The sequence below is a fragment of the Stegostoma tigrinum genome, chromosome 29, assembly GCF_030684315.1.
Source record: "Stegostoma tigrinum isolate sSteTig4 chromosome 29, sSteTig4.hap1, whole genome shotgun sequence".
NCBI lineage: Eukaryota > Metazoa > Chordata > Chondrichthyes > Orectolobiformes > Stegostomatidae > Stegostoma > Stegostoma tigrinum.
The window spans coordinates 28,835,776-28,863,758 of record NC_081382.1 but is presented as its reverse complement, the minus strand read 5'-3'; the positions used below and the strand labels follow the sequence as shown (position 1 = coordinate 28,863,758).

Here is a 27,983-nt window from a genome sequence, read left to right as displayed (position 1 = left end):
GACAGTAATAAATGCAGAGACGAAGGCGGAAACTTATTTTTTGTGCAGCCTGTGCATACGGTATGTGAGAGAAGTGAGTGGTCCGAACACAGAAACAACTCAAGAAAGCACTTACTTGGTTCCTAACTTCACATACAACATGGAGGCCCGGCCCTGCTCTGCTCTGCTCTCGCTTAAACCAGCTGCTCACTTTATCGGTAGCCGGCCGCCGCCTTGCATTGCATACTTACTCCGCCTTGCAGCGCTGCGAGGTTCCCTGGGTTTGTCCCTCACATTTTTTTTTGTTTTTTTAATTTCTCTCTTCACTTTCCCACCCCCCCCATCCCCAGGCCGGCGCTGCCCAGGCCTCACATACAAACCCCCCCTCCCTCCCCCCCCGGTAAACTAACCGTCCCGACCCCGGAACTGAATCCGCTAAACCACCATCACCCCGCATTTCCGGTGGGGGAAAGCCCGAGCGCGGAGCTGAACTCGGAGGAGCCCGAGCCCTGAGCCGAAGCCGGAGGAACACAAACTCGGACACCGAATCCGGTGTCCGCCAGCTTTGAGCCAAAGTCGAAGGAACCCGAACTCGGTGCCGAAGCCGGAGGAGCCCGAGATAACAAGGTGTAGAGCTCTAGGCCCGACATGTCAGCCTTCCCGCTCCTCTGATGCTGCTGGGCCTGCTGTGTTCATCCAGCTTCACACCGTATTTTCTCGGATTCTCTAGCATCTGCAGTTCCCATTATCTCTGATACAGTTCCTGCTGTCTCGGAGGAGCCCGAGCTCCGAGCCGAAGGTTGAGGTGTCTGAGCCCTGAACTGGGCAGAAGTAACCACAAGGATGTTGACTGTGGGTTTTAATGATGGCATATACATCGAATATCAAGGGGCAAGAGCTATATTCTTTCATATATTCATTCTCATTGAAAAATCACACGACAACAGGTTATCGCCCAAACAAGGGTCACTGGACCTGAAATGTTAACTCTGTTTTATCTTTCACAGATGTTGCTTTTCCCGCAATTTTGTTTTTGTTCCTGATTTACAGCATCCGCAGTTATTTCGGTTTTTACAGGCTATAGTCTAACAGGTTTATTTGAGGGCACAAGCTTTCAGTGTCACTCCTTCAGGTGTCAGTGAGAGGTGGTATAGGACACAGAATTTATAAGCAAAAGATCAAAGGGTCACAGAACTGATGTGATGCTGAACAAATTTAAATCGTTAATCAGTTAGAAAGGATTAATATGAAAATTCATTAATTTCAGAGTTAAGTACTGCCTGGAGACACTAAAGATTTTATCAGTTCCCTCAGTATACCAGAGGTGACATCCCAGGTCAGACAATGCACTTTAGGTGTGAGGCCTTGTTTAGAATCTGTGTATCAACTTGGGAGTCAGACTGGTTTCATTTCCAATGTAGGAAAAGCCACAATGACTGTCTACAAAATGAGATTTTTGAACAAAATTGAATGTGTTTGCAAATGCAAATTCACCTCATAGCTTTATATGTAAATGTGTGTGTGTGTGTGAGGGACAGAGTGTATATGTGTGAAGGAGGGAGCATGTGAATGTCTGAGTTTTTTGTTTATTCAGTCACAGGATAAGGGTATCACGGGCGAGGCAGCGTTTCTTGCCCATCCCTATTTGTTCAGAGGGCAGCTAAGAGTCAATCACATTGCTGTGGGTCTGGAATCCCTTGGAGGCCAGACCAGGTAAGGGTGGCTGTTTCCTTCCCTAAAGGACATTAGTGAACCAGGTGGGTTTTTTCCTGATGATCAGCAATGGACTCACAGTCATCATCAGCTTCTTAATTCCAGATATTTATTAAGTTCAAATTCAACCATCTGCCATGGTGGAATTCCAACCTGGGTCCCCAGAACATTATTTGGGTCTCTGGATTAATAGTTTAGCGGATAATACCGCTAGGCCAACCCCCTGCTGTAATATGCATGTGTGTGTTTTTGTGTGAGTGTGTATAGCATGGTAGGGTCACCCGTAGTGTCACATGATCCCAAGATCCCAGTTGAGGCCATCCTCAGGGGTATCGAACTTGGCTATTAGCCTCTTCTCGGTGACTCTGCGTTGTTGTGTTACCTGAAGTCCACCTTGGAGTATGTTTAACCAAAGATCTAAGATTGAAAGTCCTTGACTACTGAAGTGACAGGGATGCTCTCTCCTGGAGGGGTAACACTTCAGTGGTTAAGCAGAGTTATTCCCCATCCCTTCCTCCCACCCCCAGCCGCACCCCCAGCTACCTACTAACCTCATCCCACCTCCTTGACCTGTCCGTCTTCCCTGGACTGACCTATCCCCTCCCTACCTCCCCACCTACACCCTCTCCACCTATCTTCTTTGCTCTCCATCTTCGGTCCGCCTCCCCCTCTCTCCCTATTTATTCCAGTTCCCTCCCCCCATCCCCCTCTCTGATGAAGGGTCTAGGCCCGAAACGTCAGCTTTTGTGCTCCTGAGATGCTGCTTGGCCTGCTGTGTTCATCCAGCCTCACATTTTATTATCTTGGAATCTCCAGCATCTGCAGTTCCCATTATCTCTTATTCCCATTGACTTCAGTTTTGGTAGAGTTCCTTGCTAGCAAAGGCAGTAACTCACTTCATATCTGGAATTAGCTGTTTTGGTCCAAGTTTGACTGTAAGCCAACAAAGCTGTAATGTGGACAGGAATTGAGTGGCTTTGGTGGAACCCAAACTGACTGTGAGTGAGCAAATCCTGCTTGATAACACTATCATTGACACCTTCCATCAGTTTACAGGTGATGAAGAGGAAACTTGATGGTGTAATTCTCTAGGTTGTTTTTTTTTATACAGGGCACACTTGGGCAATTGTCCACAGTGTTAGGCAGCTGCCAGTATTGTAACAGTACCGTAAAAACTTGGTCAGGGTACAGCCTGTTCTGCAGCCCAATTCTTAGTACTACTGCCACAATATTATCAAAGTTCACAGATTTTGCAGTATCCAGTGTCTTCACCATTTTTGTGATTAAAATGTGAAGTGAATTGATTATACTGAAAACTGGCATTTGAGATCCTAGCGACCTTAGAAGGCTGAGAGGGATCATCCACTCGCATTTCTGGCTGACAGTTGTTGCAAATGCTTCAGCCTTACCTTATGCACTGAGGTGCTAGGCTCCCTCATCGTTTAGGATGAAACTATTTCTGGAGTCTCCTCTTCCAGTTAGCTTTTAATTGTCCAATACTATTCATGACTCGGTGTGACAGGACGGAGCTGATAGATTTCCAGCAACTAACCCAACTATTCTAATTTGTGTTTGAAACAACTCAACTAAGAGTGAAATCAAGGAGCCCAAGCAATGAGAATTGGGCAAGTTTTCCACAAGTTAATTGCTGCTTCAATGTCAAGGGCTGTCACTCTTATCTCACCTTTAGAGCTCTGTTCTTTTGCTCGTGTTGGCATGAAGGCTGTAATGAGGTCAAATGCTAAATGACATTTGCAAAACTCAAACTGACGTAAGTAAGCAGGTTATTGAAGGGTAAATGCCACTTGATAGCACTGCAGATATCTTTCATCAGTTTGTTGATCATGGAAAGTAAGCTGATGAGGTACCACCTGTCTGGGTTGGATGTGTCTTGCTTTTTGTGAACAGGACGTACCTAGGCAACTTTACACATTGTTGAAGCACGTTTCAGTATTTTAATTGCATTTGAACAACTTGGCTAGACGTGAAGCATGTTCAAGAGGATTTGTCTTCAGTTGCTTGAATGTTGTTACAGCCTTTTCCGTATGCAGTGCCTTCAGTGGTTTTTTTTATGTCATGCGGGGGAGTGAATCAAATTGATTAAAGAGAGCAATTTGTGTACTGTAGACCTTTTGAAGGAGGCCAAGATGGACACCCAAGTCAGCAGTTCTGGCTGAAGGTGGTTGGAAATACAATAGACTGGTCTTTTGCACTGATGTGCCAGATTCCCCCATCGTTGAGAATGGGGATATTAATGGAACCACCTTCTCCAATTAGTTGTTTAATTGTCCACCACCATTCATGAATTAATGTGGCAGGATTGCACACCCTTAGTTTGATCTGTTGGCCGTGGAAACGGTTAGTAATTATTGCATGCAATGTGCTGATGACAGTGGTCTGAAAGCAAGTTGTTAAGAACACAAGGAAAGGCTACAAAACATGTAGAAACATTAAGTGAGTGAGGAAAGATCTGGCAAATAGATAATAATGTGGAAAAAGTGTGAAATCATCCATTTTGGCAGGTAGAATTAGAAAGCATATTGTCTAAATGGAGAGAGATTGCAGAGCTCTAAGGAGAGGGTTCTGGGTACCCTAGTGCATGAAACTTAGTATGTAGACACAGCAAGTAAATAGAAAAGCTAAAAGAATGACCTCATTTCATGAGACCTCACGGGGTAAAGATTCAATACTGGGGACGCCCAGGGAAACAGCCTCATGCCTGTATGTTTCTGTGCTAATACCCCTCGTGGACCTTATGAATGTGATGGTGGTATCTGAAACATTGTCTGCAAGGTATGATTCACTGAGCACACATCTATAAGAAGGCCGTTGCCTGATGAGGCTATTGGACAAGTCTCCCAATTTTGGCACAAGCCCCAGATCTCAGTAAAGAAGACATTGCATGGCCTACAGGGCTGGGACTGCCACTGAATTTTCTGGGTCCCTAGGTCAATTCTGGGTGAACAGTTCAATTCCATGCCTTTTTGACTTTCCTGTGGTGTTTGTTATAACCAAGTGGTGTGCAAGGTCATTTTTGGGACAGTTGAGCATTGACCACATTGCTGTGGGTCTGGAGTTAATTTTGGCCAGAATAATATTTCCTTCCCCAAAGGACCTAAGTTGGTCTTTATGACAGTTGAGAATGGATCATGCCACCATTGGTTGGCTTAGCTTCTCACTTCCAATTTACTTAATAAATAAACTGCTTATCATGACCAAACTTCAGTAAGGATGTGAGTTTTTCCGAAATGATGCGAATAGATTTATCAAAGCGATTCCATGGCGAAGGGATTTTAATGACAAGATTAAGTTGGAAAAGGTAGAGTTGCCATCCTTGGAGGAGGAGATAGAGATATACAAAATTATGGCCAGGTTTCAATAAGACAGACAAAATAAATTGTTCCATTAGCTGATCGGACAAGGACAAAGGGGACACAATTTTTTAAAATTTTGGGCAGCAATGAAGAAGAAATTTTTTTTAAGATGGCAAATAATAATAACTTGGAATTTGCTGCTTACAAGGTTGTTAGAAGCAGAGATAATGAACAACTTCATAAGGAAACTGGATGAGCACTTGGGGGAAATAACCTCACATGGTGATGGACAGAAAGGAAGAGAATGGGAGGAGCTGAATTACTTTACAGAGAGCCACATGGACCTGAGGTGCTGAATAAGCTCTTGCTCCTTTCACAGCCTGGGACATGAATATTTGGCCCATTATACATGTAGGCCTCTCTGAAACCACAACTCTGCTAGTCCCACACCCCCACCTTTTCCCTTCAGATGGTTAATTTACTTTTGAACCATGTTTGAATTTTGCCTCCAGCACACTCTGCATCTCAGATCCTCATCACAAGCAACATGTAAAGATTTTCTCATGTTGCTATTAATTCTTTTGTCATTCATCTTCAATCATGTCTTCTGCCTTTTGACTGTTACACTGATAGGAATACTTTCTTTCCCTCTATTCTGTCCAGACGGCTCACAAAATTGAACGCCTCTTTCAAATTTCATCTCAATTTTCAATAATCTTCTCCAATCTATTCATGTAACTGGAATCCCCCATGCCTGGAACCATTTGCACATCTCTTTCCTCCGTCATCTTCAGTGCAGTCACATTTCCACTAAAGTGATGCTCAAATTTGGATACAGTAGTCCAGTTGAGACAGAATCTGTCTGTTTTGAAACACTCATTCTAACTTCTTTGTTTTTGTTGTTTACACACTGCCTATGTGTGTTTCTGGTTGTAAGCCTTTGTACAAAACATAGCAACTCTTGAACTTACAGGGAATAAAAATGAAGATATAACGTGCTGCTTATTGTGCAAAGCTGATTTAATTGAACATTTCCTTTCAGAACAGCTCTGAGGAAACAGTGTCCTTGTTGTCTGGTCCATAAGACCACATAAGATGTAGGGACAGAAGTAGGTCACTCAATCTGTCGAATTTGCTCTGTCATTCAATGAGGTAATGATTGTTCTGATGATCCTCAACTCCACGTTCCTGCCTTTTCCCCATAATCCTCAATTCCCTCGCTGATATTAAAATTCTGTCCATCTCAATGTAGTTAATGACCCAGCTTCTACAGGCCTCTGTGATAAAGAATTCCACTGTCACTATTGAGAGAAACTTAAATCCTCCTCATTTTTGTCCCGGTTTAGGTAAGCCCTTATTCAGAGATAATGCTGTCTGATTTTAGACATGCCCTCAAGCAGAAAACAACCTTTCTGCAGGCCTTCTAAAAATTTTGCATGTTTCAGCAAAAATGCTTCTCATTCTTTTAAATTCCAGTGACTACAGTCCCAACTTACTCAACCTTTCTTCATAAGACAGTCCCTCACATATCTGGGATCAATCCAATGAACCTTCTCTGGACTGCCTCCAATGTCAGTATATCAGTATAAGGGGACCAAACTTTAACAGCCTTCCAGATGTGCACTAATCAGTGCTTCTGTATTTTTGGCAAGACTTCCCTATTTTCATACTTTATTCTCTTTGAAATACATTTAAGGTTTTCGAGTAGATTTTTAGCTCAGGTCGTGGATGTTGTAGTTGGTTGGCTCGCCGAGCTGGTTCATTGTTCTGCAGACCTTTCATTACCCTGCTGGGTAACATCATCAGTGCAGCCTCCAAGTTGCTGTGTTTTCCCACGTGGTATTTAAACTTTGGCGTGCATTGAGCTGGATTACCTCACTTCCAGAATAAGAGGTCACACATTTAAGGCAGATGAGGAGGAATTTCCTCTCTTGGGAATCGTAAATGTGTAGTTTTGTTTTTACCACAGAGGGCTGTTGAGGCTAGGTCGTTAAGTATATTTGAGGCTGAGATAGACAGATTTTTAATCCATAAGGAAATTGAGTGTTATGGGAAAGAGGTAGGAAAATGAAATTCAGGATCATTAGGTCAGCCATTATCTCACCTAATGGCAGAGCAGACATAATGGGCTGAATGGTCCATTTCTGCTCTTATGTCTTCTGGTCATACAAATGAAGAAAAGAATACAATTGCCGCTTGGTTTATTAGTTGAATTGATGCTTCAGCTTAAGTTATTCTAAAAACAAGGTTTCTTAGTAAGATGTGAGGCTTCCTGTAGTTGAGTTTTCAAGAACTCAGCTCTTGGGCAAACTTAAAAGGAGCAGTTTGTTGGGGAAACAGTATAACTGTATGTTACCTTAGCTGCATAGTTGTCTTGCATTTAGTTCAATGGAAATCAGATAGTACCACTGGAGAGGTCCAGAGGAGGTTTACAAGAATGATCCTGGGAATGAAGGGCTTGTCATATGAAGAGCTATTGATGACTGTGGGCATATACTTGGCACAGCTGAGAAAGATAGGGGTAGAACCTCCTTGAGAATTAGGGAATGTTGAGAGATCTGGATAGAGTGGACGTGGAGAAGATGTTCCCACTAGTAGGGGGACATGAAGACCTGACCAGAGCGGACAACTCTTTAGAACCGAGATAAGGAGGAATTTCTCCAGCCAGGGTGAATCTGTGAAATTTATTGCTGTAGAGGTCAAGTTATTGAGTGTATTGAGGACAGATATGGATCGGGGGGCAGACTCGTTAGGCTAAATAGCCTAATTCTGCTCCAATATCTTGTGGTCTCAATGGTGTTTCCGTCTCACAACAGCTTCTTCTGTTACTTTTAAAAGCAGATAACAAGTATGCCTGACCTACATAGGATTTGAATCCCTTCTAACTGGACTTTATGAAATATGAAAAACAACCTTAAAACCCATGGACACAACTGCTGCAAGTAAAACCCGTTTCTGTGCAATTCTGTTCTCTGTAATATGCTCAAGTCCAAGAGTCATTGTAAGTGGAAAATATGAACAGAAACTGCTTACACTTACCAATGTGACTTGATATAAGTCCAAACACCGTTGCCTAATATGCAGGCATGTTAGGCCAGTAAATATCCTGTTTTGACTTTGCAGACCTGATTGCTTGAGACAGTAAGGTTTTTGTGTTTGAATGAGGAGCCGTCAGAACATTATGAAAAGTTGATGAGATCCATTTTCATATGTATAAATTCACTGAGAGGAGGTCAGGGCGTGTACTTTTTCTAATGTGGTCTCAAAGCTGTTTCTCTTCTCATAGCAGAACAAAGGAATTTCTACCACTTATTCCAAAACTGTGCTCAGTTTCTGGAAAAATCTCTGGCATTCAGCCAATGATTTGATCAAATCCTGATCACATTGTTCGATCCCAACCAATGGACTTTTACTGATAAATAAAAACCTCTCAAAAATTAAACGTCCACATTCCATGCCCCATGTAGGGTAATATGGTGCCAGTATGTCTCGCTAGTCACATGACACACACCTTATTTGGTCAACTCGGGAACCTGAATATAACAATATTCAAGTTTTTTTTAAAACACAGCATGGTTCCTTTGTGGAATGAACTTCCAAAGGAAGTGCTAAATGTGGGTACAGTTACAACATTTAAAAGACATTTAGAAAAGTACAAGAATAAGCAATGTTTGGAGGGATGTGGGCTTAGCTCAGGCAGGTGGGACCAGTATTGTTTGGGATTATGGTTGGACTGAAGGCTTTGTTTCCAAGCTGTATGACTACAACTGTGAGTCTTAATGTTTTTTTTGTCTATGGTGAAGCAGTAAGATCAGTCAGCTTTCGGGTTATAGTCCTTTCTGTTGTTTAAAAAAAAGGCCTGAGTGAATTTCATTAATGGCTGGGATTATCCATATGTATTTAGGGATCTACTCAAGTTACAAGACTGAGAGAAACTGAATACTGCCGAAAAACAAAAGATAAGTCATCACTGTCTTAAAACAGTTGGTGTCCATTTTACAACTTTAAGGTTTGTAACAATTTCATGACTGTGCTGGGGATGGCATTCTTTTCTTTGCTTGTGGCTAAAAGAATATCAACCAGTGCACTAGGACAATAGCATCACGGGATCATTAACATCCACCTGAATCAGATATGTTGAATCTCAATTTAATATTACATTGCAAAAGTAGCTTTCTCTCAATACATTTACAGAATGTCAGGTTAGCTTGTGCTTAGAGACCCCATAGCTGGACTTAACACCAACCAAAAAGAACCCATTCAACCATACAGAAAATTATAACTGAGAAAGGTTAGATTTTGGATCAAATCAGTAAGTATTGAGCTATGAATTCTTATATGACAACTTCCAAGGGCCAGTAATTTAAAGAAAGAAATATTCTTCTTTGTCACCCCACACACTTATGTAGTCAAACACAGATTTGTTGCAATTATGTCATATTGGGGGAAAAAACATTTTAAATAGCAGCATAGCTCAAATCATGTTTTGACGATAAGACAGAATTTACTTTTTTTCACAATGCTATGGTGGCCATCAACCAACATAAATGAAATATGTAATTATGCACTTCATTTCAGATAATTTATAAAATTTCTGTACTTTCAAAATAGATAATAGTTCTAATAATAACTGATGATATAAAAGTAGACCATTAAAAGTCGTCATATTATTTAATTTGTGTTAGGTTTAGGATAAGTAGTATTGCTGCTCATGTCCTGACCTATACTCAATCCCATTCACTCATCATAGTGATCTCTGATCTATACTGGCTTCTAGTTAAGCAGTGCCTCATTCTACCCCAGTTTTGAAACATCCTGCAGCTTTAGAATCCTCCGATATCCTCAATTTTCCTGTAATTCTGACCATCTCTACTTCACTAATCTACACCTCTCTGCTCTTTTAATTCTCTTTTCTACATTTAAAAATACTCCACTCCTACCTCTTTGACTAAGCTTTTGTTTATCTGCCCAAATATGTCATTCGTCCTGACATGGTCTTTGATTTTATAATGCCCAAAGAGATTTGACGTGTTTTACAGTATTACAAATACAAGTTCCTGTTGTGATGATTCTACCATAAATATTCTAGAACGCACAAATCCAAATTCAAAATAAATAGGTTATTACCTCCTGGTTTATCTCTCTTTTTTACCCTTTAAAACAGCGACATTCATGAGGATATATCAGGTCTGTTATCTTATTATAAATTCAATCAACTGTATCGACTGTGGAAGTGAATCCAGTTCACTGCTGAACAGTGTTGTGACAGATATAACTAACTGGGTTACAATTGCCTATCTGAATCCAGCAACTCTAGAAAAGGAGAGGAAGTCTCTTCAAAAAAAAAAGAGGTTATTTTGCCCTGTAAAAACGTTACTGAATTTAAAGAATTTGAGATTTTCGCAACAAATCTTTGTAGCGTCAAACCAAATCTTCAGTCAGACACTATGTTAGTCAGAATATGACTTTTGCAAGTCAACTTTGGGTTAGCTTGCAGAAGGACCTCCTGAAGAAGAGAGGTAATGCTGTAATGAATACTTACAAACATGGAATTTAAATGTTACTTATTCTTTGAAAAAATGAGTGTGTCACAGGAAATGCTCATGCTTATTACTCTTCTGTGGTTGCACTCAGCTCTATATAACTGTTTAGAACTTATAGACTGCTTCTAGCCAACCACATAAAGGCCACGCTGAATGAGAACAGTGGGTTTCCTGGCCTAAATGGCATTAGTTGTTTTGACATGACAGCGAACAGTCTCAAGATCTTTTTGCTGATGCTATTTTTCTTTCTCCAACCTTTAGATAAAGGTACAGAATAAAAATCTGTCGCAGTGGGATTTTAACTCTAAATTTACTCTACAGAAACAGGCCATTCAGCCCTATCAACTCATGCCAGCCTTTATGCTCCATTCAAGCATCACATCCTTCTTCAGTTATCAGGGTAATGCTCTATGACTTTCTCCTTTACATTCTTATCTAGCTTCTCCTTAAATTCATCAAAGCTATTCATTTTGTCTGCTCTCTTCAGTTGAATTGCAAATGGCATGACGATTTATTTTCATGTTGAACTTTGTGTCTTAATGTCACATTTACCATACTAGCAGACCAGAAACCAGTCATGAGGAGGGGTAAGAGAAAGGAATGTCTAGTTGGGCTTTTTATTACATGAGGACAACTAGGGACAGGCAATATATGTCGAATTACCAACTCTACCCACATGCTAAAAACAAATTCGAAAAAGGATCTCAATGTAAATCACCATAGGTTTGGGTTTGTTGTCAAGTTTTTCTCACGTGCCCTTCCAAAAAGAGCAAAACCTTGATCTTCCTACTCCTCAGAATTTTGAGGCTCAGTGGTTTATAATTTGTACCAAGGAACTATCTTATTACAATTTTTATAAAGGAATGTTATATTTATTGATTGAAGATTACAAGGAGTTTCAGTTAATATAAAGATTCGTAAATCATTTGCAGACTGTTTTATGTGAAAGAGAGAATTCTGATAAGAGTGAGTGAGCAATTTGTTTTTTTTTGTTAGCTGTTTTCCCAGATATATTCTGAAAAGATATTGGGGAAGAGTCTTATAGGGGCCTGGATAATATGGGCTACAATGAGAATCCGGGAGAGTTGAGAGAGAAGTTGAACGAGGCGTTCCTGACAGCAAAAACAATTAGTTGCATTTTCCAGCCAAGTTCCAGATAATGATTTGAGATTCTCACTAGGTATCAGCAAGATGCCTATTAAAGGGGATTATTGCTTGTTGTCAGCCTGATTAATTGCAGATCTTACATAAGTAATGTGCAGCCTCTTATCCTATCACAGGCTGTGAACAAATTAGACGCTGAGAAATCTTAACAAGAAGTCTGAGCCGGTATCTGCTCACTGCTTGTTATCAAGGCCCTCCATCTTAGACACCCAGTACCAGCATCTCAGGGCACACCCATGGACAGGGACTGCACACACAATTTCCAAAGACCTTGGCAGTGCACATCTCTGATTCACTTACATCGTGCTTCTGCAGTTTACACTTCAGGGTTCACAGGCAACTAACAGAGGTAGGCATCCAGCTCGGGAATGGGACCAGGCTGCATCTCCAGGATGTTACTTGCTGTTATAATGTTTACTTAATTTAAGCATACCCGGACACTTACAGTATCCCTGCCTTGCCTTTTCATACTCTGCCCTCACAATCAGAGCTATAAGGCTCATGGTACTTCAATCTTGCCTTGCCGTTTAGCACAGACACAAAACCACAAAGTTTAACCTGGTTGACAGCTGCTGTCAGTGAAAGGAGATTGCCTCAAGTCAGGGGCCCCAGCACATTAAGGGCGGTCTCCAGTACCTGTCTTGGACGCAGTCAGTATCCTTTTCTCAGAAGGGATGAAGAACTGAACATCAGAACCTGTTCATTTCTGCCCTATTGTGCGTTGTTTTCTCCTGTAATGAGAGAATAGGAGGAATTGAGTAATAGGAAAGTGGCTGGAACAACTGTTAGTGTTCTGCAGGTGGGGGGGGAAAGATAGTGATCTATCCCAAGGGAATGAGTAAGAGCAGAGGCATGCAGGGTTAGTGTGTGGGGATTGAGGTGGGTGACAACGAATCAGGGAAGATGTTGCATGCAATAGTAAGAGGGGTAGAGCCTCAATGGAAAATTGGTGTAGAAGAGACAAAGTGATAAAGAAGTAGTGAAGAGATAATAGCAACACTTACCCTGATTCAAGAAGGTCTATGACCTTCTTCTTACAGTGCAGGGTATTCTCCAGATGGCTGAGATTGCACTGACTTGTGTGGCAACGTAGGACCAGGTTGGCAAGGCCTGGCATCGTGGTCTTCTTTGGCAGTCCTGGAGGAAGAGGATGGCACTCCTTTGCACCATCCCGTGGAAAAGAACTATCAGTCACCTGTCCTGAAAGTTGGTCGAAACTTCCCCTTCTCTGCTTTGACATTTGCCATGGGAAAACATCACAAACTGTGCAGGGTAGTTTGGGTCTGTCAGTGCATGTTCGGGTGTACAAAAATCTTCTAAAGATGGTACTGGTACTGTCAACAGGAATGTCAGTCCATTCCAAAATGTATGGCCAGTGGCGAGTTCTTCCAGTTGTGGCAAGTGATAGAATCAGGCTAGCATTTAGTTGCTATTAGATTGGGCAGGTAGATAATGAAGTAGGTTTTGGACAATAGAGAGTTGTGAGAGCATGGAATGCGTTGCCAGCAGCAGTTGTGGAAGCAAGGTCATTGGGGTCATTTAAGAGACTGCTGGACATGCATATGGTCACAGAAATTTGAGGGTGCATACATGAGGATCAATGGTCGGCACAACATTGTGGGCTGAAGGGCCTGTTCTGTGCTGTACTGTTCTATGTTCTAATAGTGAAATAAAACTTGGAGATAAACCTTCAGTGGAACTCAATGAAATTGACATGGAACCAAAAAGAAAAAGGTTCAGCCGGTTGCCATTGCAGGCCATCTAATAACAGTTAAAATCCATTAGATTAGAAGTCAACTTTTGCTATGGTTAGTTATGACGATCCTAAATGGTTAAGGTAAACATTGCATCAAAAAAAATCTACTTTATTTACAGTTCTCAGTCCAACTGAGGGCAAATTGGTGAAAAAAAAGTGTTATGTTTGTGAAAGAAGTAAATTGTACAAGTTCTGGACAACACCAAACCGATCTCAACTCATTGCTTTAATGTAGAGAAACTGGTAACTGTATAGTACAATGTAGAATGCTCTTAAATTGTCCTAAAACAAAACACATTTAGAGAGTCCAACCATTCATTTTGTTACATTTGCTACATGTATGATAGCATGTGTGAAAAACGTAATATCTAGTCGACATCATAAGACAGCCCTTTGCTTGACTATAGTTCAGTTTTGGGTGATGAGCACATTGTAGAACAGAAGACAGTCAGACTGTGTACAGTCGTCAGCAACATCACTGCATCACCACACACAAAATATCTAAAGTAGATACAAAATGTGCCTTTTATATCTCTCCTGGTCCTCAAATGCCACCCTGTCCCTTCCTTGATGCCCATTTACTGCCCAAGGTACATCCTAGTCCCCTCCACCGATTGATAAGCTTATCACTCCTATTTTCCACACAGCACAATGTTCTGTAACTGCAGCAGACAACATTTCAACACCAGGGTGTGGGGAGGGGACTATGGTTGGTCAGGTGCATAACCTGAACCACGACTCAAATCAGGCTGTTGGAATCATAACGGTGAGATTTTCCATGCTCCAACATAATAATATGGAGCTATCTGGGAACACTGTTATCTTGGAAGAGAAGTTGCTTGAATTGGTGGCTTTACTGGTCAATTCCAGGCTCAAAGAGGTCAGTTGGGGACAAATCACATGCCTGGAAGGACATACAAGAGACTGACATTTTTTTTAAAAATTGCACATTTTGTGTAGAAGAATTACACTTACAAAATAGTTTCAAAAGTGTGTTAACTTTCCTGAAAATTAAAATAAATTTGAATTTCAAATTCAAATTTGAGTCTGAAATTGAGCTTTTATTCAGAAACTTCCAAGGGATTAAAATATTAAGCAGGAATGACTATGTTACTTTGATTTCATATCCCCAACCGGACATTTGAAGGATCATTAATGCCTCTTTGCATTTGGAAATCAACTCATTATTGAAAATTCCTTTCCACCATTGATTATCGCTCAGCTGGCTGTACAGCTAGTTTTCACTGCAGTGTTGTCAACGGTGTGGGTTCAATTTTCACACAAGCTGAGGACTTTCCTTCTCAACCTCTCCCCTCACCAGAGGCATAGTGATCCACCACCACCTATTGGCTCTGTCTAATGGGACAACAGCTCTATGGTTTGGAAGACAATGGTGACTGTAGGATATCTTCAAATCAACCTGTTCAGAAAACACATGTCTGAGGCAAGTGGTACTTGAACATGACTTTCTGGCCCAGACGCAGAGACACTATCACTGTGCCACAAGAACCTTCCATTATTGATGATGTTCTTACCTTAACGAACTAGTAGATCCCATGTCACTGCTAATTGCAAATCAGAAGATAATTATTTCAGAACATGTTCTGTAGTAGAATATACTGCTTATTTGACCTAACCAGTTATAATCATAAAATCTAACATAGCCAGAAATGAAACATGATCTACTCGTCGCGATGTTCTTTCCAGTCAAGCACTATAATTAGTCAAGCCAATTCTTGTGGCTCAGGAAAGTTTTACATTAAAACGAAGTTAATTCAGCATTTATTACTGTGTCAGCGATATTAGAATTTCAGTCAAATAATCGTTTTAACCAGAGGCGACATTTGGACAGCTTCTAACTTTTAGTTTCAGGAGCTGGACGCAGTGCAACTCTGAAGATTGTGAGTGAGGAAGCGTTCGAGAGAATGGAATCGGATTACAACAGGGGTTTTTGAGCTGCACCCAGCGTCCAATGTGGAGCAAAAGCAAAATGGGGGTGGGGGAACTTAAAATGCAAAACGTTGTAAACTAAAAATACGGCGAAAAGTAAAAACTAATTGAATTTCCAATTTATAATTCATGTTTTTTGTCTAAAGAGACATTTCATCATAATATTCACAATTCCTTTTCTACTGGGAAACTTCAACATCTCTAATAAGACATATTTCTCACGATTTCTGGTTGTGTATATCGTTTTTTAAAATGTTTTTGCTGGTTAACGTTTCGATCAGGTACACCACGTCCACGTGTGTTTGTTTCCTTGTATTGGTTGCCGGGCAACTGTGTAACAATCTTCAGGAGGCAGTCTCGGGGGAGTGACGGGTGGGGAAAAGCCTCCACCAGTGAGGAGCCGAGAACCAGAATGGCCAAAGCCCCGGTCGAGAAGCCGCCAAAGGACATGGTGCACCAACTGGCATTTGATCGTGAGTCGATCAGGAAAGAACTGCGCTCTCAGAAACTGAACACCACCTTTAATATCAACCCCCGCTCCAAATGTAAGCGATCGGTGTTATTTGTGACTCAGGCATAAACTGTGTGTCCAGTTTTGGTAGCCTCTAGATCGGAAACAGTCTGTGAATCATAAACAGACTCCAATCGCATCTCATTAACTGGTTCTCAAGTGAAAAGTAATGAACACAATATTGGGAATTTTAAGCTTATAAAATGCTGAAAATGTGTTAACCAAATACAAGCATAGCGATTGTTACCTGATTAATAAACTGGGACACAGTAGCGAGGGAATTTAAATGTAATTAATTATATAAATCTTTAAAGAAAAGCTAGTACCAGTATTCTCCAGCATCTACAGTTCCTACTATCTCTGAACCAGTAATGGTGTCCTTGGACCTTTGACTGCTCTAAAAACCGCCTGATTTAGAGGTCTTTACATGACAAATTTGCTGGCCTGACGGAGTCTTGTCTATTTGCGAATCTAGTCCTTGTGGGAAAATTAAGTAGCAAATCATTCAGTTTAGTTCAAGAATATTATTCACAAAGCACCTTCTCAATGTGATAGACAATAAATGCTGGTCTTGTCATCCCCATCCCCTGAATGAATAAAACAACAGGGTTGGTAAGCATCAGTGTGGTTGCCCAGATTTTTCATGAAGATTGGAAGTTTCAAAGTACTTTATAGCCAATCAAATACTTTTTAAAGAGCAGTCACTGTTGTAATTTAGAAAGCACAACAGTTAATTTGCACACAGTAAGCTGTCACAAATAACAAGGACATAATGAGCAGCTAAAATACATTTTTGTGCTGATGTTTGAGGTAGTGGTCAGAGCAGCAAGAATTGCCCTGCTCTTTGAAATTGTGTCATGAGATTTCTTATATCCAGATAAGCAGACCGTGGGTCCTCAGGTCAATGTTTTACAAAAGACAGCAACTCAAATAGAACAAGCTCTCCTTCAGTACTGAAAATCAAGTGTTAACTTTGTTTTAGTGCTCAAGCCCCAGATTAGGATATGAACCTGTAACTCAGTTGCGAGCATCCTACCCACTGAGCCACAACTAACAGAACAAACATGTCTAAGGTTTGGGTTCAGCCCTTTGCAGCATTCCAAAAATAATTGTGAAGGAGTTGTGAGGGAGGAAGCAAAACTAGTGGAATACCTTGTAACTGGCTTTAAAGTAGAAATGGAGAATAAATGATGTGAATGATTTTCTATTCAGACAAATGAGCAGAAAAGAAATCAAATAAATCACAACTTTTTAAAAGAAAACATTCAAACAGCCATACCAAAGAGACAGTTTGTCCATCCAAGCAATGCATGAGAGAACCTGGAAAATGCAGACCGGGTCAATTGTGCTAGGTTTGTGGATATAAATATGTTCCATCCCAACATCATCAACAGAATGACACTAGACAAACATAAGAATGAAGTGTAGGCCCTCCAAACCTGCAATGTTGCTATGTCACTCAATAATCAATCTTTTATCACAACTCTACCTTCCCGCACTATCCCCATAATCCTTAATTCACTTAGTTCCCCCATATTGATATCAGTTCTGAATATTTTTAAAGATTCTAAAATCATTTGCGAAGAAATTTCTCATCTCAGTCCAAAATGGCCAACCCCTTATCCTGAGAATGATTCAAATAATGCAACCAGTAGGTGACGAGCTTAAAAAAAAGATTCTTTACTATTTCAAATATCTTGCACGATATCTACTGATCAATAGACAGTTTAATTGATAAACCTTAAATATTTCAAATCAATCCATCAACACAACATACAGTATTTTGGGAAAGATCTATCTATAAATTTTGAGCAACTATAGGTAGCATTTCCAGAGAAACTACACACTCACAAAACTAAGTAAATTAATAGAAATTATTACAAAGGGAGAATCTGATGCTGGTAAAGTTTAGATTATAAAGACATTATTTAAAAAATTCCTGTTTTGGATTTGGAAGCCCTTTACTTCTCTCGTTTCCGTTTTTCCATCCAGGCCACAGTGAATTAAAGGTTGTTAAACATTCAAAAGATTAAATAGGTCAATGTGGAAAAAAAACACCTCTTGCAGCAAGGTGAACTTCAGATACTACTTTCATGATCTTGCAGAAAGGGTTTCTGAAGGGTCCAGACCCAAAATGTCCGCTTTCCTGCTCCTCTGATGCTGCCTGGTCTGCTATGTTCATCCAGCTCCACACCTTGTTATCTCAGACTCCAGCATTGGCAGTTCCTACTATCTCACAGGAACTTTAAAACTGTGCTCCACTATCATGTGCACCTTACAAAATCTGTCTTCTTCAGAAAGCTGTCAAACATCTTGGATATATTATAGGGTTAAATAATATAGAATCAGCTAAGTGAACAAAATTGTTATGGCTGTGACAGACCAAAGAAAATTCTTGACCAACTGGTTTATCTCAAGGAACAGTATCTAACACAACAACAATTATAGCCTAAGGGCTACAATTACTGTTATTAGTATTAGTACTGTATTTTTATATTGGTTGTATAAATGTCAACTTATTGCTCCCTTTCTACCGAAGGAAGTGCATGTTTGGAATGCACAACTTTCCAGGCTTTTCTCCAGTGAGAACAAATAATCATAAAAGCCTGTGCTACAGCCAGTCCCTCAGTGTCTGTAATTGATACAGTGAACGCTGCCTGTTTTTGAATAATCTTTTTTGCAGTAAACATTTCAGCTTTTCCAGAAATTATTGGCAAAATTTCCAAAGGATCAGAAAAAAATCAATGGGGCAGACAAATTAATACTAGAAGTGATGCAAATTGGCCAGTGGCACATTGTTTCAAGGTGGCAGCTGGCATCTTATCTATACATCAAGAAATTTATACTAACAACCGAGATCAAAGTGCCACAAAAATGATACAGCAAACTTGTGAGGGAAAAAGTATAGTTTTCAGCAGCATAATAGTGAGGTGGGGTGAAATGAAGGAGGAGTATTTGATAATATCTTACTGTTTATCTACAAGGAAGAAATTGCTTAAAAAGGACAGGAAATCTGATTTTAAGCTTATCAGGCTGTTTCACAAATTATACTTGGAATATAAAAGTTGTTTTGCTGGATAGGGATTAACTTATTTTCAACTTTAAATAAAATCAATAACATCTGTGATCTGTAAATCACACACGTTCAATAAGCATTCTACATTTATTTTCAACAGTTCATTGTATAACGGGGAAACCTAATGTCCGAGATGTAGAGATGGAAAGCAAAGAGGACCGTATGTACCAAATTATTTATTTTGCATATCAATTAGTATAGAATTTTTTCATGTTGTACAAAAATTATTCTGAAGATTGTTTCTATTTTCTTTCTAGAGAATTTAGCAAAAGTACTCCGGCGTAACTTTTTGGAACCACGGATGAAATATACATTCCCGCAAACAGAAGCACAGGAGATTGGCTGGATAACTACTCCACTGGTAAAGACCTGAATGTTCTTGAATAAAAATACAAAGGGAAAACTTAACTGTGAAAATCTCAGGAGAAAGCTGGTTGAATTGCGTAGTCCAATAATGAAGGAACTTAAATTTTATAGGATGACAGTTCAGACAAGACTAAAGAAGCATGTATAAAAACTCCAGATTGATATAATCAACTTTCTATAACCAATTTATGTTTCGAGAAGTGTTTTACAATTCAATTTGTTATTAAGTATCTGAGCTATGTTGTAGGTTTTTTGATTGTGGGTCCAATGTTTCTGGGGAAAAAATGGTTTTAAGATGCACCTGGCAACAGAGAAAATCAGTTCACCAGTTAGGGTGGACAGAAACTTACATGCACCCCATTTTACCACTTTAAACATTCATTTAACCATACTGGCATACAAAGATGGCAGATTGTACCATCTGCATTATGCACTGAACAGCCTTGACATGGCTTCTTTGGCAGCTGCCAAATCTGTAAACTACCATAAGCTATAGGAGCAAAGTTAGGCCATTCAGCACATTGTTTGCCATTCAATCATCTCTGATATGTTTCTCAACTTCATTCTCCTAACTTCACCTCATAACCTTTGAAACCCTTACTAATCAAGAACCTATCGCTGTCTTAAAATACACTCAATATCTCTGCAGCAATGAGATTCACCATGCTCTGGCTGAAGCTATTCTTCCTCATCTCAACAGTTCTAAACAAACAGTCATTCCTTGACTGAGGCTGTGGCCCCAGGTCTTAGTCTCTCCTAATAATGGAAACATCTTCTCCACATCCACTCTATCCACACCTCTCAGTATTCTGTAAGTTTCAATCAAATCCCCTTCACCTTTCTAAATTCCATCTGCTACAGACCCAGAGTCCTCAACTGCTCCTAATATGACAAGTCCTAGATTCCCAGCATCATTCTTGTGAACCTCCTCTGGACTCTCTCCAACATTAGCACATCCTTCCTTGGATAAGTGGCTCAAAACTGTTCACAATATTCAGAATGTGGTCTGAACAGACCCTTATGCAGCCTCAGCATTGGATCTTTCCTCCGGTGTTTCTAGCCTCTTGAAAAGATAACGTTGCATTTGTCTTTCCTAACTGCTGACTACAGCTGCATGTTAACCTGAAGAGAATCCTGAACAAGGATTCCCAAGTCCCTTTGTGCTTCAGATTTCAGAAGAACCACCAAGAAGAACAAAGATATCAAGCGTTTGGGAATGCCACTACTTGTGCATTTCTTTCCAAGTCACAGTATTCGTTCTGGGGTCTATATTGTCTCTCTTTCACTGTTGCTGGGTCAAAAACCTGAAATTCCCTTCCTTACAGCACTGAAGACCTGAATTCATCATGTAAACTGCCATGATTTAAGAAGATGGTTCTTCAGCAGCTTCTCACGAGTGATTAGAAATGGGCAATAAATGCTTGCCTTAGCAACAGTGACAATACTCCATGAATAAATAAATTAAAAAAAGTAAGAACGCCTCCATGCACATTCCCACAGAAAAGTAGGAATCCAAGAAAAATGTAAAGGGAATAAGTTGATATAAAACAACAACCAAGAGCCTAAGAATTAGAATAAATTACTGATAAAAATTAATATTTAGAGTAATATATTCATTTAAAATTACTTCATAAATAACTGAAATAAATCAAAACATTTAAAAATGACTAATCTAATTACATTTATCAAAACTTGTTACCAATTATACTAAGCCAAGATATGGTTCCTGTGCCCAGAGAAAGTTCTTAACCATGATTTCTTGCATTTCTGAAATTCGTGTCAGGTAAAAAACAATACAGTATGTGGGTCATACATTACCATCTTGCTTGGAACAGAATAAATAAAGCTGTTACTTCACAAAATAATTCAGACATCATCTTTATGTAGATATTAATTCGTTGACTAATTTCACCTAAAACACTTTTCACAGTAGAAAACAATTTTAAATACTGAAAATAATTATTATTACCATTTATTGCAATACCATCCCCAAAATGCTTCTCTAGTCTCCCTACTTCCCATCCTAATTATAGGTAAATTGCTCCTGAATGCTTGCTAATTATAATCTGTCGTGTCTGCAATCGAGAGCAGCTTCGCGTTCTCTCCTGTGAGAAGCTGTACAGTTTAATGCCAGTAGTAGTTGAGATTGAAGACTCCTGAACTGATGTTGATCAACTCTTCAAGTATGTTGAGATAGAAATAGCACAAATTGACAAAGTTAGCTTCAGTTCATGATCTATATTAAATATTGTTGAGAACTGTTTAAGGCATTTTCCTTTGTACAGTGAATAATCATGCACCATGGTAACTTATTAAGTACATCAAGTGACCTTAATTCAGAAGCTCAATACTACCCTGCAAAATTCACATTAAGAACAAATTAGGAAGAGGCAGCAGAAATGGATCCAAGACTAAAACAGAGTAGAAGGATTTAAAAAATGAGTAAGATAAATTGTAAAAATAGCTATTGCCAGAAAATAATACTAAAATGCTACACATAAGGTGAAAAATGAGATTTTAATTTATTTTTAAATATTAGGACAAAGCTGACAGACTGGGACCGGTGATGAAGGAACTGACAAGAAGGAAAAACCTTCTTACTTCATGCTCCCCACTCTGCCACTCAGAGTGTCCATTACAGTATTAGTAAAAGTGATCATTCCAGTCATGTGAAGATAAAGTCCATCTTCACGGGGAGGACATCATCATATTGTGTAAAACTACCACAGCGTTAAATGGGATATTCAGAACAGACCGAACAGCCCAAATCTGGGCATCCATGAAGTGGGCCACCAAGTGGAATTACACTCCACCGTATTCTGTGGTCTCAAAGCCTGACATATCCTTTATTCTGTTGTTACTATCATACTAGATGGCTGACCCATATTAACTTTGAGCTTCTGAGTTAAGGTTCAATGAGGGGCATGGGAGAATATGCTAAAAAGCAGTACCAGGCAGACCTAAAGATGGTAGATAATAAAAGCAAAACACTGTAGATACTGGAAATCTGAAGCAAACGGACAGAATTGTGGAGAAATTAGTAAGTCTGGCAGCATCTGTGGAGAGAGAAACAGAATTAACATTTAGAGTGTAGTCTGACTCTTCTTCAGATCTAAAGATGAAGTGTCAACCTCGTGAAGCAACAACACAGGATATTAGCATGCTACGGACAGAACTAAACAATGCCACAATTAACACATCAAATTTTCACTGTCCTTTGACATCTAATTGTGAACAGTGGTGAACAATTAAACAATTAATTATTAGGAATTGGAGTTTCTACAAGCATTCCTATTCTCAACAATATCGGAGCTCAGCATGTCTATGCAAAAGGCAAAGCGGGAGCATTCACCACTAATTCAGCCAGAAGTTCCAAGTGGGTGATTCCAAAAAAACCTGCAATACCACAAATTTTCAGCTAATTTGATTCACTCCATGTGATATCTTGTAATGGCTTTCAGCCATGTAAGAAGGTCCAACATTATTTGATATTGGGAGCTTCTCTGATGCTGCTTGGCCTGCTGTGTTCATCCAGCTCTACACCTTGTTATCTCAGATTCTCCAGCATCTGCAGTTCCTACTATCTCTCTCAAAGTGAAATATTGCCCAGGTTTGTCCCATCCACAAAAGCAAGAATCCAATTACTCATTGATTACTCTCAAATCATTGGCAAACAGTGTTATCAGGCACCACCAATAACTTGCTCACCAATGCAAGTTTAGGCTATGCCAGGAACTTGTAGCCTCAAATCATATCATAAATACAGTTTAATTATTCACAAAAGAGCTCAATGAAATGAGTATGTATTTGATATGTATCAGAGATAATGGGAACTGCAGATGCTGGAGAATTCCAAGATAATAAAATGTGAGGCTGGATGAACACAGCAGGCCAAGCAGCATCTCAGGAGCACAAAAGCTGTGCTCCTGAGATGCTGCTTGGCCTGCTGTGTTCATCCAGCCTCACATTTTATTACCATGTATTTGATATGTATTTGAACATGCCATTTGATTGGGCATGGCATCAAGAAGCCCTGGTAAAATTACGGTCAATGCGATCTGGGGGAACCCTCCGATGGAAGGGCACACCTAGTAGAAGGAAAAATGACAGAGTTTGTTGGAGTTCAATGACCTTAGCCCCAGAACATCATTGCAGCATTTTCTTCGGGTATATTCTAGGCCCTGTCTGTTAAGGAATTTCATATGGAACTTAGGTATTGAAGGATTCTGCACATGTAACACATGCAACAAGATTGGGACAATATTCAAGCTTGGGCTGACATGTAGCAAATAAAAATCATGCTACAGAAGTGCCAGGTAATGGTCCCCTTTAAAAAGGATAGAATCTAACCACTACCACTTGACATTCAGTGTAGTAAGATCATCAAATCCCTGAAAAATCAATATCACCAATGACCAGGAACTTAGCTGGGTGAACCATTCAAACTCCTGCAGCCAAAGGCGCTGGTGAGTGATCAAGTCTTCTGCAGTGAGGAGTTGCCTCCTGACTTTCCAAAGCCTTTCCACCAGCTACAAGGCACAAGTCAAAACTATGATGGAGTATTCTCCATTTGCTTGGATGACTGTGGTCCTGTCAGCACTCAAGAATCTTGACATCATGTGAGATATAGTGTGCCAATTGAATGGGCAACTATCTAGCTCCTGAAGCATTCAATCCCTCTACCACTCATGCAAGGTGGTTGCGTACCGTACACAAGATGCACTGCAGCAACTTGCTGAGGTTTCTTCTACAGGATTTTGCAAACTTGTGACCTGTACCACCTGGAAGAACCAGGCCAACAGGCAAATGATAAAACCTCCAAGTACAATACTATCCTAACTTATCCCCATTCCTTCATCATAACTGGAGCAAAATCCCAAAACTCCCAACCACCAGCACTCTGGGAACACCTTTACTGGTCATACAAATTAGGAATGGACTATTCATTCCTTCAGTTTGTACTACTTTTCAGTAAGATCATGGCTGATTGAATTGTAACCTCAAATTTGCATTTCTGCTTATCCCAAATAACCTTTCAGCCCTCACATAAGAATCTAACTATATCAGTCTTAAAAATATTCAAGGTCTCTGCTTCCACCATTTTTCCAGTTTCAAAGACCCATGATCTTAAAAGACAAAACATTTTATTTAAGTGGGTGACCACTAGTTCTAGATTCTCACATAAGAGAGAAGATCCTCTTCACATCTAACCTGTCAAGATTCCTCAGGACCTTATGTTTCAATCATGTCACCTCTTGCTCTTCTAATCTCCACTGAGTAGAAGGTTAGCTTGTCTATTATTTCTCTATTAGTCTACTTAATCTTCTCTAAACTGCTTCCACGTATTTACGACCCTCCCTTATTAGCGTAACTTATATTATGCACAATACTCCAGATGCACTCTCACAGTATCCTGTACAATTTAAGTATAACCTCGCAGAACCCAGATTGGTTCAAGAAAGTGGTTCATTACGACCTTCCACAAAGCAATTAGACATGGGCAATAAATGCTAGCTTCGAATGTACAAGTCTCGTTAAGAAACCAAAGCACCTAAGTTTGAATTAGGAGCGGGAAAAATCAAAATGTGTTTTTTTTCATACTGGGTAGAAAGCAGATGAGATATTTTAGAGATGTACAAGATCGTACTGAAAAGGAAAACTCAGAACATTAAATTAAACTTGTAGTCAGGCATGGAGAACTGGGCTCAAACTGGTAAAAAGCACAGGTTCACAGGTATGGTATAAAAAGCTACCTCAAAGGGATAAGTTAATGTTGGATACTGTGATACGAAACAGAGGGCCAAAGGGTTTTTTCCAAGATCATATTCCTTATTTGTATTTCTTTTGAGACGTTTTTAAGATAATAGCTTTTGGGCAAGATAAAGATGCAATATGAACTTTAATAGTAAAATAAGACTGCACGTGTATATTCAGGAGTTTAATTTTAGAGTATTTTCCCTTTTGTTGTGCAAAAGTTATATGAGTCTTTTGATACCTTGTATAATTCAATAAATTGTCAATGTCTGTTATAGATTGATACAGATCCAAATGATCGGAGACTGAACTTCCATCGTCGCAGTAATGAAATTACAAAATTCATGGCACTTTCATCAAAAACAACATAAGGAGAAAAATGATATTATGGTTGTGTCAATGCTGCTGGTTATTATTTTACCTCATCCTCTAAAACATCAGCAATCATGGGAGAAGAGGATTCATATAATTTGAAATAAAAGGCAAGATAAAAGTATTCTCGTGTAGTGGTGAAGAATAAAGGATATAACAAGCCTCAGAATAAAAAAGGAGTTTTATTGAAAAATCAAATTACTTGGCTACACTGAGTTAGGGTAACCCTTAGTTGAATGTAGTAGCTTAGTTTGAAACAAACACAGAAGTTAGTTTTAGGTTTCTTAAGGACAGAATACAAATCTAGAAGACAGTATTTCCTAACCTGTATAGGATAAGTTTTGAGATGTTTATAAAAGCTCTTCAGAGTGTTCCACTTAAACATGTAATTTCAGTAATTTTAAATAATGCAACAAAGAGATTCTTAACAGGGGCTGCTCTCGAGAAATCATCGAAAATGGGCTGGGGGAGTGTAGTCACCTTGCCATTTCATTGTTTAAGTTCAGCTCCAGCCTTGTATTACACCTACCTGTGTGTTTTGTTTTTAATCCTTTATTCATTTACAGGATGAGGGTATTACTGGCTAGACAGCATTTATTGCCCATCCCTAATTTCCTAGAGGGCAGTTCAGAGTCAATCACATTGCTGTGGGTTTGCAGTCACATGCAGGCCAGACCAGACCAGGTAAAGATGGCAGTTTTCTTCCCCAAAAAGGACATCAGTGAGTCAGATGAGTTTTTCCTGACAATGAACAATGGATTCAAAGTCATCATTAGATTCTTAATTCCCAATACCAACCTCTGAGGAACTCCACCACAAATCATCCTCCAGTCTAAAAGCTACCAGTCCTGTTTCTAATCTGTGATCCAATTTCATATCAACATTGTTCTTGTTGCTTTTATTGTGCCAGACACAACTTTTTTCTCAATTGTGGCAAGCTACTTAGACACAACTTTCTCTGAAAAAGATCCCTGCTGGCACTTCTGAATTAACTTATATTTTGCCATGTGACCATTAGTCCTATCCCTGATAATTGTTTCTTCAAGTTGCCCCATCACTGAAATTAAAGTGTCTGGCTAGCAGAGCTTATCTCTGCTACCTTTTTTGAATAAGGAGGTAAAAAGCCTCATCCGTGAAATGGCACAAATCTTGGCAGACTTTTTACTTTCAATATTAAGCAAAACAGTATAGTATGGTCTTCAGATTAAGGCTGCACTCAAAATTTGAGCAGGGAAAATTTCCATGATTCTGAAGTGCTACTTTACATTTTCTGTTACAGTCATAAGCCCAGTTACACTCTATTGTTTCTCCACATGATTGGTAACAGTATTCATCCAAAGATCTGGTGTTACGCATGGGATTCATAACTTGAGTTTGACATTTTTAACAAAATATTAAATAACATACTGGATTCATCTCTAAATCTTCAATTGATAACTCTATGGTTTTACTCTACCATCTCTTGTATTGACAGACATCTATTTCTCTCCAATATTTCATCTCAACTGTTTTGTTTTTAAATTGGTGGGTTTTTTTTAAAAACTTAAATCTGGTTTTCATAAATGAACAATTTTGTGACTGACAGATTTTCCCAAATAATTAATACTTTAGTTAACTCAGATCCAACATCGCAGAGATAAAAATCCCTTCTAAATCAACATTGTAAAGAAAAAAAAATCACTTGCCACATTTAAAGCTGTTACTCTTTGATATAAAATTTGTTGAAGTTCTAAGTGTTTCAAGCAGCCAAATTTTATTTATTCAAGTGCTTCACACTTAATACAGAACAAGAAGTGTGATTACTTTATATACAAAGGCTCAGGATTATCAACCTTGGAAAATGTTAAATTTAAACCTGGCCTTTTATTTAATGATACACATTGGTGTGGATTTACTTTTCTACAATAAACAGATCTAATAGTAATAGTTTTCTAACATTTTTGGTTGAACAGCATGTTTTCAAATGGATTATAAATAGGCATCCTTTCCACTCATAATATGAGCAAAACATTACATCTACTTATGCACGTAAAGTGTGCTTTAATAATACTTGCTTCCTTGCACTCTCAATACTCTCATAGACTTCAGTTTTGATAGGCCTCCTTGATGCCATCAAATACTACCTTGATAACAACACAGTAATCTCCACCTCAGCTCCGGAGCACAGCTCTTTCGTTAGTTTGGACCAAAGCTATAATGAGGTCAGAAGCCGAATAGCTCTAACAGAACCCAAGCTGAGCATCAGCAAACAAGTATTGCTTAATAGCACTGTCAATAATCACTTGCTGATGATTGAGACTAGACTGACAGGGTTGTATTTAGCCAGGTTGGATTTCCTGCTCTTCATCCACAGGGCAGACCTGGGCAATTTTCCACATTGTCAGGTAAATGACAGCATTGTACAAGAACAGCTAGGCTACGGGGCACAGCCAGTACAGAAGTACAAGTTTAAATAATTTTTAGGAACTAATGCTGGAATGTTGTC

General features: G+C 39.5%; 2 protein-coding genes across 8 annotated transcripts in view; one reads left to right on the top strand and one right to left on the bottom strand.

Moving 5' to 3' along the window:
* zbtb34 (zinc finger and BTB domain containing 34) overlaps positions 1–13,368 on the bottom strand; it is a 43,879-nt gene extending 30,511 nt beyond the window's left edge. The window contains exons 1-2 of one of the 4 annotated variants that reach the window (XM_048559057.2): positions 12,718–13,368; positions 12,350–12,444 (exon numbers count right to left, since the gene is read on the bottom strand). Coding sequence is in view for 1 of the 4 variants with exons in the window: in XM_048559056.2 (XP_048415013.1) it covers positions 116–141 (26 nt within the window). In the remaining 3 variants the exon portion in view is untranslated. Of the gene's footprint in view, positions 1–115; positions 307–12,349 lie in introns of those variants that run through there. The other 3 variants (XM_059638288.1, XM_048559056.2, XM_048559058.2) reach the window with 3 other exon arrangements.
* On the top strand, positions 46–27,240 carry cfap144 (cilia and flagella associated protein 144). 4 transcript variants are annotated; one of them, XM_059638289.1, is made up of 6 exons: positions 448–606; positions 10,871–10,949; positions 15,701–15,964; positions 19,107–19,166; positions 19,264–19,367; positions 25,405–27,240. In XM_059638289.1, the coding sequence occupies exons 2-6, from the start codon at positions 10,898–10,900 to the stop codon at positions 25,495–25,497; spliced, it is 573 nt and encodes a 190-aa protein (XP_059494272.1). In that variant the 5' UTR covers positions 448–606; positions 10,871–10,897; the 3' UTR covers positions 25,498–27,240. The 4 variants fall into 4 exon arrangements, with proteins under 4 accessions (XP_059494273.1, XP_059494272.1, XP_048415018.1 ...); XM_048559061.2 differs by having other exon boundaries at positions 448–870; XM_059638290.1 differs by lacking the exons at positions 448–606; positions 10,871–10,949 and adding an exon at positions 46–60.
* Positions 27,241–27,983: the final 743 nt, after the last annotated feature.